A 15223-nucleotide genomic window follows, 5' to 3' on the forward strand; every position below is an offset into this window, starting at 1 on the left:
CATTTATCGGTTAATATGTGAGTTGTCTTAAAATTCAATTGACTGAATAAGTCTGTCAGTGTGTTGTTACTATCATAAAATCACATGGAAACATATTATTCAGTATACTTGAACAATGCCAAAAGCTAATGTAAACAGTCCAGACCTTCCTCTAGATTCAAATACGCTATAAAGCGGTTTTCGTGGAGAGTCGGACGAATTGTGTGATATTTTAATGAAAACAGGTTTTCGTAAAAATCATCTGGCTTAACGCTGAATATGATTAAAATTGGTTCAAGTCTCATTGAAACTTCATACGCCTAAATGATGACTTCCAATACTCTGGTTGACTTTTACTTCGAGATAAGAGAGCACAGACGTTTCACTTTCGTAGCGCAAATGGTTTCTTCTACTATCATAAGTGCTCGTAACTTTGCTGACGTTTACTAGAGTCCAAATGGGTAGACCAATAGTCATTTGAAGCAGACGAAATTGATACCAAACTATCGATAAGAAACATAAAATATATTAGTACAAATTTTTACGTTTATTAATTTAAACAGAATCTGGTATACGTATGTACATATATACAAAATTATGATGCTCTCTTACTTTAAATTGAAATAAGTAAAAGTTCTAAGCTTACAAACTGGTTTACCTAGCTACTTCTATATAGAAATCATACGTATATGTATATCTTATAGTAAAAGTAGAATTACGTCTTCCCCTGGAAGGTATTTGTGTCACTTTAAAACCCGCACCTCCACATATAAAGAATCATTACGCAAGAAATTCGCATTCGTTATAATTTTATGTGGTATATGAAAGTACTGATTGTTCTGTATGAACTCGTCGTTCTTCTTGCGCACCAGAATCGTCTTGACATAATCCTGCGATTCCTCGGCATTGTTGAATTGCGCGCGTATGATTATGTCGGCTTGCAGGCGACACGGCCAGGACAGCAGCGCATCGTACTCGCCGGCGATTACATTGAGGCAGGCGATCAAGTTGCGGCCCTTCCACGTACCTTTACCGTTCGGGTGTATGTCGAGCTGCAAGTGAGGTCATAACGAAATCGTTAGATAAGTGCATTGCCAACACAGTCATGTGACACATATTTTTGTGATCAATAGAGGGCGTCAACTTACGCGCAGCGCATAACCATATGGCTTATTGGAGAACATGGCGCTATGCAGTATCGTTTCATATTGTTTCGCCTCCTCCAGTTTCTTCGAGAAGTCTTTGATGCGCCAAATCAAGTGACCTGCGCACGAGTGCAAATATTACTTTGACTTTGATACAATATTTAGGAAGCGCTGATTGGTGGAACTTACCTCTTGTGTTTTGTATGCTGGTGAGCCGTTGTTGAGTGGCCAAATGGTTCTCCAAATCCGCCAGCGTTTGCATGGTCTGATGCAGTTTAGTGTCGATTTGATTCACTATGCCCTCCAACTTTTCACAGCGTTCTTCCGTCTCGCAAACTATATTTTTCATGCTCTTCACTTCCAGATCCATATTCGCCTGTTTCGCATTCAAATCGCTATTGGCTACAAACTTGGTTTTCAAATCTCCATCCAGTACATTTAGGAACTCTTCGATTTCGATGAATTTGTCACTGCAAGGTAAGATAAAAGTCTGAGTAAAAATTTCTTTGATTTCCGCACATACTAACAGATTCTTCTTCTCATTTTCCAAGATCATCTCCTCCAGTTTCATGGTGTTATCGTTTAAATGGTTCACATGTTCTGCCACTTCCAGCGACAATTGTTGTATATTCTTTTGCAACACATCCATTTCCCCCTGTATGTCGGCTTTGACTTTCTACAATAATTTTATTTCATAAAATATTTCAAATAGTATTTCGTTTGTTCAATTCAACCTTTATCATTTCGAAATTGGCCACATTGTCCTTGTAGGCCTCGCCCACCTCGAACTGTCGTTGCACAATCTCCTCGTTGAGTAAAGCTTTCACGCCTCTGACACTTTCATCGGCTTCGTGTTTCCAATCCTCCAAGACCTGATTGTATTTACGCAAATTCCCAACATCTGTGATCAGATGCAATCGTTGGCCGATCTCCTCATTGAGTACCGAACGCAGCGCGCTCAAATCTTTTTCCAGCTGATTTATTCGATTGTCCATGAATTGATCGAGACGTTCGAGGCTATTCGATTGTTGTGGCTGTGCTTTGGCTCGGGGGCACTCTTTTAGGTGTGTGCGCATGCGAATTCGTGGCACAAAGGCGTTGCAGCTATTTGGACACTGCTCTAGTACTTGGCCGCAATGTATGAGGTGTTCCTGTCAAAATTAGAAATATATAGATAAAATATGCCTGAGTATACAAAAAAATTGAGCACTGACTCATTTATTTTTTTCTATGTTTGGTTTGGAAGGAAGATTTGTAGATAAATATTATATAAATGAGTTAGATAAAGCCTCTGATATTCGCTCTCACTACGGAAATGGTAAAAAATAGATAGATTGATATAGTTAACTATAAAACTTTGGCGTAACAATTTGACCTGACTCCGATCTCCAATCGACCCAATAAGGCACAGTAACGTCGAAAATAAATTCATATGGATGCCAAAAAATACTGGCTAAAACCATACCGGCCGATTGTAGCGCATTAAAACGCTTTGGACGACTTTCCCTGAGCAAAACACATTCAGCGGATACAGATTTCATCCTGTTCTTGTTGCATGTCACATATATTTCGAGTGGCTGTTGCACCGCTAATAAGAATATCTCGAAAAATATTTGTTAAAAATATTGAAAAAGGGTCATCGCACTTCCTACATAGCATTTTACTCTACGCATATTCGTAAAATGATCAGTGGTGGAACCTTGGAATATCATAAGTCAGATAGCGGCTACGCTGGGTAGGTCATGTCGTCCGAATGAATGAAAACACTCCAGCTCTGAAAGTATTCGCCGGGGGAAACAGAGGAAGAGGAAGACCTCCTCTCCGTTGGAAAAACCAGGTGGTGATGGACCTGGCTGCACATGATATCTCTTATTGGCTACAAACAGCGAAAGAGAAAAACGACGAAACGATACCTCGAACTGTTATGACACCGCATCAACCCGACTTTGAGAATTAATATTTTCCTTAATTTTTTACGATTTATTCGCCGAAAGTTTCGGAAATCAATAACAGGATATTAAGAGACGGCGATACACAGAACTACCCCATGAATTTTATAAACAAGTAACAGTGTTAATGGAATGAATGTCAACACTCCAAAACATATACCTTTCGAAATAGCCACATATAATTATAACCTAAGAGCAGTCGGTAAATCTGTGGGTTTGTCAGGTGTATTATCATAGCTTTTAATGTTGAAGAAAAATGTTTTAATCGACATCCACGAAAACCATGTCAAAGTAAAAAATCTTCGAAGGAAAAGCTATTGGATAATGTCATTGAAGACAGAAGAATGAAAATTGGTTACCAAATCATACTATTTTCTCTCTCAAGAGGACAACATCATATATTTGTGAGCTAAAGTGTGAGAAACCATGTTCATCGCCTGAACAACTGTATTTGGTTATCTTTGAGCTTCCATCTAAGCATAATAATTAAGAAACTGAAAATTTTTTCCTTAAATCATTCTGATATTATAGCAAAGTATAACACTTCTGTTAGTGTATTGCAGTTTTATATACAAACACTGCACATAACAATGCTCCACTGTTATCCAGCAAACATAGATAGTGCTAAACATATTATCTACCCTTCTTATCTAATTATTGTATTTCAAAACAATTTATGTACTCATGAGTATGCGGCAGATATGCTCAATGCCAAATCTCTTACACACAAAAGTGTGTTTGCTGAACTTGAACAACTATGGATCACTTTGAGTCTTTTGGTAGGTCCAACTAAAACTCGTTGCCCAAAAAATGCAAATATTTGGAAAGAGCGATAAGAGTTTGGAGACAAATTCCATGCTTATCACAATTTTGACTGCTATCAAGTTGCTTATCGGGGAAGGTCACTAATACTTAACATAAAGATATACCCGAATTCCATTGAATAATTTAATAAGCACATTATTCAAAAACTTTCATTTTCACTAAACACGAATACAAGATTTGAACCATTTTCGAACGATATTCTTACTTAAAATTTCCGATTTGCCGATCGATTTCTTAATTTTGAGCGCACTAACTTGCTGCCAAGTAACCGTTTGACTGCGCGTTGTTGACTAAATAAATTTAGGGTCAGTTTGTTGCCGTTACGATAAATACCGTAATTGACTAATGGCACTAGGTGACGTGATGGTCTATTGATAACCAGAAAATTTCTATAGAATGCCCTTATCTGAAAACTCTGCCGTACACGTACATGTGTGTGTTTATATGTGATTGAGTAGAAATTATTATTAGTAATTTGTGTTATTTCGCATTTTACCATATTAGCTTGGGTTGCGCTTGATTTTAGTTTTACTCGGTCCACAGGTGTGATAAATTAATTTAAAAAAATACAAAAAAAAAAAACAGGTAAGGAAGTGCCAAGTTCAGGTGAAACACTAAAGGTGTGTCTAACAGAGAATCGGATTTAAGCAATTTTAGAGATTCATACATACATATACTGTATATAACTCATACACTGACCGACATATTCGGCATAAGGTTTGTTAGAAAAAACGAAAATCACTATACAAGGTGCGTTCCAAAGTAAACAGGACTTAAAAAAACAGAACAAATGGTGTTTTCGGCAAAATCAATTTATTTTATTCACAACAGTCTCAACAGCTTTTTGCATGGTCCTCGTTGGCCGGAATGACCGCCAGTATGCCGGTGCAAGCCTTTTGAATGGCCTCTACGTCTGCATAACGCTTTCCTTTCATGGGCAAATGCATTTTTCCGAAAAGGAAGAAGTCGCACGGTGCCATATCAGGTGAATACGGAGAGTGGTTAATGGTTAAAATGTGATTTTTGGTCAAATAATCGTCCTTCGAATGTTGGATTCTGAGCAATTTTTGTGGAATAAACCGTGCACACACTTTTCGTAAGCCCAAATGTTCAGTCAAAATGCGATAAATCGATGATTTGGAGATGTTCAATTCCATTTCCATGAATTTCAATGATGATTGCGGCTGATTTTTGATGAATTCACGCACAGTTTCAATGGAATTTCCGGTGATCACGGATTTTGATTGGCCTACATGTTGATCGTCATTTATGTCCTCACGACCACTTTGAAAACATTGAAACCACTCGTGCACTCTGCTACGGGATAAGCAATCATCGCCATAAACTTGTTTCATCAATTGAAACGTTTCGGTAAAAGTTTTACCAATTTTAAAACAAAATTTAATGTTGGCTCTTTGTTCGAAGCTCATTTTCGCACCGATAACACAAACATACTCACACTTAAAACGCAATAACTTCACTTCCAATCAATGAAATGTCATGAAATGTCACTGGACAATCGATAAAGGGGGCGCTAGATTCAAAAAGATTCCTAGATTCCTGTTTACTTTGGAACAGACCTTGTATGTAGTATAAGAAAGATGGTAAGTTGAAATTAACCCGATTTTATCTATTTTTCCCAATACCACATACTAAACCACCAATCATATAGAGCAAAGTCAGCCGGATGTTCGAAAATTTTGATATTAGTTATATGGGGGCTACGTTAAGTATCCGCTCAAATTTATCTATTTCAGACGCAATGATACACTATTATGAGTAAAACACGCTCTCTCGTTGTTATTGAAGTATAGCCCGATTCAACCCATTTTTGAAATACAGAAGATAGAGAACGATTATCCCTGAATATCAATTATATAATACATATATCAACATATTAACCGATATTTTTCAACTATATGTATTGGGGTTCAAACATTCGGTACCTAGGAGTTTGAAGAGTTATGATTGGATTTAAACAATTTTTGTTTATAAGGTGACATATACTAAAGGCATTATTCGTGTAAAGTTTTATCCCGTTATACTCGTATTAAACGCTTCTTGCTTTGTGTACTGGAAAGTTAAAGATCAAATGGAATTTAAAATTGTGGTATATGGGAAGTAAGCGGCGTGGTTGTAGTCCGACACACACTGTCGGTAGAAGTTTTTATATAATTTGCGCTCAGCGAATTTGGTTGTTGTAGCTTTAGTAGTTTAGGAGATATGCACATTAAATGTATTAGAGGGCGTGGTCACGTCCAATTTTCCAAAAATTATTGCCCACAAGTGCCTCTTGCTGCTACGATCCCCTTTACCAAATAATAGTTTTGTATCTTACTTTAGTGCTTAGTTATAGCACTTTATATGTTTTAGGTTAACGGCGATTTGTGAGCGTGGCAGTGGTCCGCTTACGCCCATCTACGAACTCGAATTTTTTTTTTGTACTAAGGAACCTATAGTACACACCAAGTTTCATCAAGATTGAACAATTTTTACTCAAGTTACAGCATGTACGGACAGATGGACGACAGACAAGCAGTCACCCGGATTTCAACTTTTCTCATCATCTTGATCATTTATATATATATAGAACCCTATATCTATTAGTTTTAGGTGATACGTACAACCTTTAGGTGCACAAAACTACAAGATTCTGTAGCAAAAGGTTGCACAAGTATAAAAATTCAATAGTGCGTTGCGATTTTTACAATAGATCAATATCGAACAAATAATTTGTCTCAAAGTTTGTATTTCTAACGGAATTTCGTGTGCAGAATAGTTGCGAAAAGGCTTGCGATGATTCAGTTTCATCAAAAACACAAGCCTACGAATGGTACAAAGCCATCAAGACGGTCGAGCGATCGTTGAAGACATGGCTCGTACTGGACGACTTTCGATCCCTTCAATTGATGAAAATATTAAAAAACTGAAATATAATATATGGTGCTTGAAAATCGTCCGGCAAGTGTTAGAGAGATGGCAAGAGATATCGGCAACTCTCGCGAGTCCGTTCGAATAAATTTGGGTATGAAACACGTTCTTGTTGGACTCGTCACGATCATGCTGAATTTTTTTCGTTTCGGGCCTCGATTGTGGATTTACTTGCTTTGCTCAGAACTGTTAAAACTGAATGGAAGTATACTAGATAATATGAAACGAGACCAAATGTAGTCTTAAAATAACGTTTGACAAACAACTAGTTCAAATTAAATTTAAAAAAAATAATTAAACTATTACTAATGTTTTGTTTGGCGTTTTGATCCACAAGATATTAAGTAAGTGGCAACCGTGCTTGTAACATATTAAAGCGCTCATTTGGTCATACTACCATTAAAAGTACGAAAAGTCAACGAAAGCAAGTAAAGTAAGGCAGCATTGGGCCTGGACCTTTACTCGCAGAAGATTGTAGCCAGACACAAGAAGAGCTCGCAGGCTTTGGGAGCCACTTAAGCAGCCATTTCAAGACGTTTAAAAGCAGCCGGATATATTCAAAAGCAAGGATATTGGATGATGTAAGAGGTAAGGCAAAGCGATGTTGAATGATGATTTTGCATGCCAGAAATACTGCTTGAACACTATAAAAAGAAATCCTTTTCATCATTTTGCAACTGCTCTATGTTTAGTGAGGTCAGAAGGGCGTGCTATTTTACCTATGAGCTTCTAAAAGTAGGCGCAAAAGTTAATGGGGAACGTTACGTACAACAACTCATCAAACAAAAAAACACCCGGAATTTGCGACCAGATTTGAGGCAATAATTTTCCATTATGACAACGCTCGGTCTCATGTTTCATGTCAGTTTAAAAACTTTTTGGAAAACAGAGGCTGGGAAGTTTTGACCCACACACCTTGGTGTTCAAGAAAAGCGGCCTCATCGCTTAGAGATTTTTTGTTGGCAGCCGCAGCTGTCGGTCTGGCCATAGACTTTTCAGTATTTTCTTCTTCTTTACTGGCGTAGACACCCCTTACGCGATTATAGCCCAGTTAACAACAGCGCGTCCGTCGTTTCTTCTTGGAGCAAGGTGGCGCCTATTGGAGATTCCAACCGAAGCCAGGTTTTTCTCCACCTGGTCTTTCCAACGGAGTGGAGGTCTTCCTCTTCCTCTGCTTCCCCTGGCGGGTACTGCGTCGAATACTCTCAGAGCTGGAGTGTTTTCATTCATTCGGACGAGATGACCCAGCGTAACCGCCGTTTTTAAATTCGCTGAACTATGTCAATATCGTCGTATATCTCATACAGCTCATCGTTCCAACGAATGCGGTATTCTCGACAACTCGTAATGTCGACTCAGATCAGATATTGTCATCGTCTATGCCTATGCACCATATAGCAATGAGTGACTTATAGAGTTTTGTTTTTGTTCGTCGATAGAGGACTTTACTTTCAGTACGAAGTAGCGCCTGTTGGCAAGAGTTGTTCTGCGTTGAATTTCGAGGCTGGCATTGTTGTTGCTGTAATACTGCTTCCAAATTAGACGAAATTAGTTACGACGTCGAAGTTATGACTGTCAACAGTGAGGTGGGAGTCTAGTCGCCAGTGCGACGACTATTTGTTTGATGACAGCAGATATTTCGTCTTGCCCTCGTTCACTACCAGACCCAATTGCTTCGCTTTCTTATCCAGTCTGAAAAAAGGAGAACTAACGGCGCGGTGGTTGAGGCCAATGATATGAATATCATCGGCGTAAGCCAGCAGCTCTACACTCTTATAGAAGATGGCACCTTCTCTATTTAGTTCTGCAGCTGGAATTATTTTTTCCAGCAGTAGACTGAAGAAGTTGCACGATTAGGAGTCGCCTTGTCCGAAACCTCGTTTGGTATCGAACGGCTCGGAGAAGTCCTGCCCGATTCTAACGGAGCTTTTGGTTTTGCTCAACGTCAGTTTACACAGCCGTATTAGTTTTGCGGGCATACCAAATTCAAACACCTCGACATAAAGGCAACTCCTTTTCGTGCTGTCAAAGGCAGCTATGAAATCAACGAAGAGATGGTGACTGTCGACTCTCTTTTCGTGGGTCTTTTCCAAAATTGGGCGCATGTTGAATATCTGGTCAGTTGTTGATTCGCCAGGTCTAAAGCCACACTGATAAGGTCCAATCAGTTTGTCGACAGTGGGCTTTAATCCGTTGTATATTAATTTCATGTTTTTGAAAAGCTACCGCCCACTCATTGTTTTCAACAATAAAATTATCATAAACAGTCAATGTAATATAAACAAAAAATACACATTAACAAGCAGTAAAAATAGAAAAAAGTGATTAGCCATAAAATTGTTTGTTCAAGTGATTATCAGTTCTGATGATGTTTACCGTGATAATTGTCGGTGGCAAAAGCTTACCGTAAAAGTTTGTGAGTCGAACCATTCGTTGCAGAAGAGACATGACGATTTCTCGTACTTAAGAACGGTCGTTGTGCCGTTTGACGGCAAAGCGCCATTCGAATTGCGCAAATAACCATTGCCGTTCGTGGCCATAATCAATATGGGTACTATATGTATGTATGTATGTTCGTAGTAGAAGTAGTTAAGTGATGAAGAAATTACTTCTAATTCTTATGCGAGTGTGTTTAAATTAAAGTAATTCGTACGCAGCTTCACTCAATTTCACTTGTCTTTCACATTGCCATTAACGAAGGCAAAAGGCTAGCACTTCACATCGATTCACCGCTCTTAATTATGACAACTAATTAACACTTCCAACTGGTTTGTAGCAATTAACTCAATTGCTCTGCTCGAAGACAGCTACACACACGTTCACACAAACGACCACTCAGGTACATGTATGTATATATATACATATGTATATGTTATAAGAGCCCAAAGTAATATAGAATTACTGTCGCAATAATTGGCTTGTAAGTATGTCCATAACTTCTTATATTTCTATATATGCACAATATACGAGTAAATCCGCCGTCCACTTCTGACACATTCTACCTACGCGCGTCCCACAAGCACCGTCGCGGCTGTGCGGAAGCTGAACCAATTCACAAAACGTAATGCCAACGAATCGCTAAGCGATACAACTCTTTGACGACTAAATTTCTCAATTGAATGTAGGCAACCGCAGCCGAATGGGTGGATGAAAAAAGGCCAATAAAAAGAACAACACATGAAAAATGAAAACAAACAAGAACTCAATGAGAGTTTTATCAAAAATTTCATAAACAGTAAAGGAAAAGATAATAATAGCGCAACTACAGGGAAATTAATTGCTATAAAATCCAACAACAACAATAACATATGTGAGAACACTTCGTATGTCATAATATCTGTTAAATATTTACCCACACACATGCATACAAATAAGCGTATCTATATTTGCTTGTGCCTTTGTTATCAGCACAACAACAATAACAACATTAATAATACATAGCCACTAAATTGCGATAACAGTAAATGCAAAGAAATGATAATGAAAGTGTGACTCTGTCTGCGTTTTGCAGAAATATTCGCGTCTACACTTTACGTGTGTGATCGCTCATATTTCTACATACATAAGTACATTGTATGTATGTGAATCTACGTAGTTGTCGCGAATGTATTTATAATTCACCTGTAGACTTGGTTTTAGCTCCACGCGGTGCAGAGACTTCGTCGTTATCAGAATTAAGCGAAAAGGGGTGAATAATTTTCAAGCAGCTCGTAACCCTTTTCAATTATTAGACAAGCTTATTATATACAAATGTGTGTGTGCACTGTGATAAGCTGCCATAAATATCCAATAATTCTGCGGTGACAAAAACTATTAGAATGGACACCCTTAATTGTTGGTTAAATTGCAATGTTATGAGTCACAAACACATAATTTGTATACCCTCAGTATTTTAAGTTTACCATAAAGTTTGAAACTCCTGGAAGGAAACATCGAAGACTCTATAAAAACTCATATATGTATATACTACTGTGATCAAATTGAAAGGTGAATTTTTAATTTATACTTCGGGTGTTTTTCGAATCGGTAAATTTTTTTTCTGTAAGTTGGTAGTACTGTTAGTGACATTTATGCAGATATTCTGGTCTAGAAACTTAAAAAAATCGAATTTTTTTTTTTTTATTTTCAAAGTTTAACTATTCAAGAATGTGTGTAGAAGAGGATTTTTCAAAATTCAAATTATTTTCGGAGGTATAGGCATTTTTTTGAACCGGCATCCAAACTTGTTCGGCCGGAACTAATCGAACAAAAGACTTTACGCAAAACTTTAAACGCGTTTTTCTCAAAACTGGCTTTTTCGGAACGATACCCACGATTTCTCAGGTTCTACTGGACCGATTTACTTGAAATTTTTACAGAGTCTTCTTTATAGGCTTGTCTATGGTTGGAACTAGCCCCATCCTCAAGTTTATATTTTTATTATTTTTAAAAAATTCGAAATATTCAGAAAAAGTGATCCAAAAAAACTTTTTTTTTCAGGCAGTCGCCATTTTGTGAAAAAAAAATTTCCCACTTTTCCGTAGTTCCGGCCATTGCGACATTATTCTAGATTAATAATCTTTTTTTTTTTTGATTTCAGATAACTAGGAGGGTTGAAATCATAGGTATGGTCACGTGGAAATTTTTAGAGACCCCCCACTTCGTCAGCTCATAATTTTTGAAATTTTTTACTTTTTTTAGTTTTTAATTTTTTTCTGTACTCTTCTAAAATTAACAAATAACTAATAAAAAAATGGATAGTAAAAATATTAATTGCCTTTTTTTCACGACACTTTAAAAATTACCTGAAATTCATGCTTCTGGACCAGAATACCCCCTTATGCTAAATTTCACGTCAAAATATTCATTAGTATTTGAGATACGCGTCATTTTGTGAGGCTCTAAAATGTCTGAATTTATTGAACAAAGAAGTGCGATAATGCACCATCTCCTACTGCATTGGTTATTCGTGATCATTTCGCCACATTTTCAACTAATATCGTGCCGAACCACCGCATTCGTCAGATTTACCTTCGTATAACTTCTGGCTATTCAGCAAATTCACATGACCACTCCGAGCACACGGTTTTGACTCAATTGAGGATATAAAAGCTGAATCGAAGAAGGCTCTGATGCTCTTGGAATTTTCCAAGTGCTATGATGACTGGAAAATTCGTTGGCATAAGTGTATTGGGATTACTTTGAAGGAGATGAAATGGACAAAATTCACCTTTCAATTTGATCAGAGTAGTAAATAATCAGATTTTGAGAAAGCGATCTGAACTTTTGATCACGTCATTTTCTCCCCAAGAAGCAGCCCATTTGTCGGAACCGGCGTTACCGGAGCACTATAGCATATAGGCGATCGGAATAAAGTGCTGGTAAAGTTTTTTTATTTTACAAGATATAGCATAAGTTGTCATACAAACTGAGTGATAAAAATAAAATTCATGTTAGAAATATTTTATATTTGTAAAGGGTATAATAGCTTCGGTGCTAGCGAAGTTTGCGTTTTTTCTTGTCTTTTATATTGTAATTTCACATATAATATAGAGAACGGTCTCCTCAATTAAAAAAAAATATGAAATTTCAAATAAGATAAAAAATAATATTATGTAATACTACTGGCCGCCGGTAAAGTTTTCAATCACAGCGCATGAATGATAAGGTAGTGTCGTTAGAACGACTATAACTGTTGAGTCACCTTACGTTGTAACCATCAGTGAGCCGTAAGAAGCCAGTGGTATCCTTACCCGTTCCCAATCTGCTAGTACCTTGCAGTGTCCTACAATTCCGCTGTGACCAGGTATCGAAACCAGGCTAATCTTAAAGTAATTCGTTGCCAGCTAGTCCTCTCCTCCCGTGCCTTCCTCGAAGGCGTGTATGCAGAAAAAAGACTGCCAGGGCTAGGCTCGGTGGCCTGGTAATCGAACTAGTTTGTAGTAAAATCAAACTGTTCGAGGACTTCAGAGTCCACGGGTCCACGGGTGCTACAAGTCGTTGAGCGTCATATTTGATGTGGCTCGCAGAGCACCGTTCATGCTAACGCAAGCCACTCGTTGAACACCCACTACCACTTACCCCTTTAATAATTATGGAAAATAACGGTTCAATCACTCTGGATCCTATACTCCCATCTTTCCTCCACGCTTATCCTACTTTGGTTTCCTTTTAGAATCCATGCTAAACGTGTCTAGATAGAGAGTTGCCAACTCTCCCCGTCTCTCACTAAGACAATACAAGAATTGACGTGCGGCCTCACGAGGTTATTCGTCCACATCCGAACAGCATATAGAAAAACTCTTCAACACCTATCACACCGACTTAATGAAGACGGGGGGAACATACTCTCAGGCCTGCCAGGCTTTAACGGGATTAGGGGTGTTTTTTTGCGTGGCGGGTCCCAAACCCAGCGCACAACCCTATGTAGGAGATGTTTCGATTTCTCACTTTAGCTCGCCTTCAAACGGATGTTCTTAGGCTACCCAGAGAATACTTGGTCAAAGACCAGAAGTCGTGAGCTGATTGAGCCATATGTAAAAGAATCGTTTCTGGCCACTCCCAAGTGAATGGCGATCAGAGAACTTTCCTCACTGACGTGAGCTTCTACAAATGACAGTCATGGGTCTGGTGGTGAACGAGGGCAGGACGAAATATCTCCAGTAATCAAACAAACAGTCGTCGCACTCGCGCCTAGGCACCCACGTCACTGTTGACAGTCATAACTTCGAAGTTGTAGATAATTTCGTCTATTTGCTTGTAGGAACCAGCATCAACACCAACAACAACGTCAGCCTCGAAATCCAACGCAGAATATCTCTTGCCAACAGGTGCTACTTCGGACTGAGTAGGCCATTGAGAAGTAAAGTCCTCTCTCGACGAATAAAACCGAAACTCTATATGTCAGTCATTATTCCCGTCCTGCCATATGGTGCAGAGGTATGGACGATGACAACATCTGATTAGTATAGAAATATAGCATTCCAACCTGGATTAGGTTTAGAATACTAAGTTGTATGAAATTGTTCAAGTCTGTGGACTTTCCATATACTTAATGTATACCCTTTAAATATTCATGTAACTCCCAACGCCTTGACTCTGATAATTGTCGCTTTCAGTGAATTACGTGAACAGACATTGAGGATAAGCTTCTTTCTCGTGAAATCAAGCATTTGAAGTGTTTGCTTTTTCACGTGTCTGAAACACCTTCACGAGCACGAGCTCAGAGTGATACATATGTATGTATGTATGTACTTATACGCACTTATATGACTGGATATGTGATAAACGAAGAATAAGCACACATACATACATACACACGTGAAAAAGTGTAGGGGTAAAAGTTTGCGAACAAGTGTAAAGCACTCTCAAGTCAACAAACAAACTCACAAAAACAACGACAACAATGGCAGAAGCGTCGTGTAAAGAAACGTCACATTGAAAGCAACATTCACGCGAGCAAACAACGTATCTACGTACACACATATATCCTCACATTCCATACGCAAAGTCGCGCGTGAGGTGATAATGAGTATGTGTTATACATATGTACATACATATGCGTGATTGTGTTATGTGAAGCTTTTACGAGTTTATCCTGCTGCATACCGGTCACGGCACGGCACACGGATTCCCGCCAAAAATCGTTCTATCCACTAAACGTGTGTGAGTGAGCGAGAATCCTTAAGCGCTATGCTCTCGGAAATGTTTCCGTTTCTACTATAGTAAATAACATGATTTTCACGTACAACATTTCGTGGTGTGCGTTATGCTAAAAAGCTCAAAGCTCTCGATTTGTAGTTGGACTGATTCAAATATGTCTGTTTTAAGCAACGTTTAATTTTTGTGAAAAGAAAACTACACTCTCACTTATATAAATGAAAATGGAAAACTTTGACAGTGTCTTCTAATCGTTTATTATATTCCTCAAACCTCGAACTCTTATTCATCAAATGACACATTTCCTTAAAAACTATTAAATAATGCAACAATTAAGGTAATAATAAATTACGGTAAGAAGAAACAAAAAAGACAGAGACCGAAATGCGTGTGTACGAAAGGCTTGACAAGCAGAACTAACAGAAAGTTTGAAGACCGAAGCACACTTTCGTAGAACCGCCAGAGATGATCCAATGACTGATGCCCAGAGCATTTTAGAGGGTACACTTCTCCAGCCTACTGAATGACAGTAAAAGCATAACACCAGGAGATGGTGAGCCCGCTACCCCAATCGATAACGATGGAGCAGACGTTCCATTATCCCGACCATGAAGAAGTACGAATAACTATTACCCGTCTGGAGAACAACAAAGCGGCGGAGATCGATGAATTGGCGCTGAGCTTTTCAAATACGTAGGGCGAAGAACTGATAAGGAGCATGCATCAGCTTCTTTGTAGAATATGGTCGGACGGAAG

The 15223-nt window shown here is 38.4% G+C and overlaps 2 protein-coding genes across 3 annotated transcripts in view; one reads left to right on the plus strand and one right to left on the minus strand.

Moving 5' to 3' along the window:
• The window catches only part of LOC126759960 (uncharacterized), a 410786-nt gene extending 399400 nt beyond the window's left edge, over positions 1 to 11386 (plus strand). Inside the window, exon 6 of the transcript XR_007667129.1 lies at positions 11153 to 11386. The gene's annotated coding sequence lies outside the window, so the exon portion shown is untranslated. The remainder of the gene's footprint in view (positions 1 to 11152) is intronic.
• On the minus strand, positions 548 to 9915 carry LOC126759980 (TNF receptor-associated factor 3). Of its 2 annotated transcripts, none has more exons than XM_050475287.1 (6): positions 9235 to 9915; positions 1859 to 2275; positions 1652 to 1800; positions 1314 to 1594; positions 1128 to 1243; positions 548 to 1031 (listed from the first exon to the last, which is right to left on the minus strand). In XM_050475287.1, the coding sequence occupies exons 1-6, from the start codon at positions 9367 to 9369 to the stop codon at positions 723 to 725; spliced, it is 1407 nt and encodes a 468-aa protein (XP_050331244.1). In that variant the 5' UTR covers positions 9370 to 9915; the 3' UTR covers positions 548 to 722. The 2 variants fall into 2 exon arrangements, with proteins under 2 accessions (XP_050331244.1, XP_050331245.1); XM_050475288.1 differs by lacking the exon at positions 9235 to 9915 and adding an exon at positions 4104 to 4199.
• Positions 11387 to 15223: the final 3837 nt, after the last annotated feature.

This window comes from Bactrocera neohumeralis, chromosome 5, assembly GCF_024586455.1.
Source record: "Bactrocera neohumeralis isolate Rockhampton chromosome 5, APGP_CSIRO_Bneo_wtdbg2-racon-allhic-juicebox.fasta_v2, whole genome shotgun sequence".
NCBI lineage: Eukaryota > Metazoa > Arthropoda > Insecta > Diptera > Tephritidae > Bactrocera > Bactrocera neohumeralis.

Excerpts from the sequence above, each read along its gene's own strand:
- LOC126759980 (XM_050475287.1), bottom strand. The coding sequence starts at position 9,369 with ATGGCCACGAACGGCAATGGTTATTTGCGCAATTCGAATGGCGCTTTG. Across the intron at positions 2,276-9,234 it reads TCGACTCACAAACTTTTACG|GAACACCTCATACATTGCGG; the intron begins GTAAGCTTTTGC and ends TAATTTTGACAG. Across the intron at positions 1,595-1,651 it reads GAAAATGAGAAGAAGAATCT|TGACAAATTCATCGAAATCG; the intron begins GTTAGTATGTGC and ends CTTACCTTGCAG.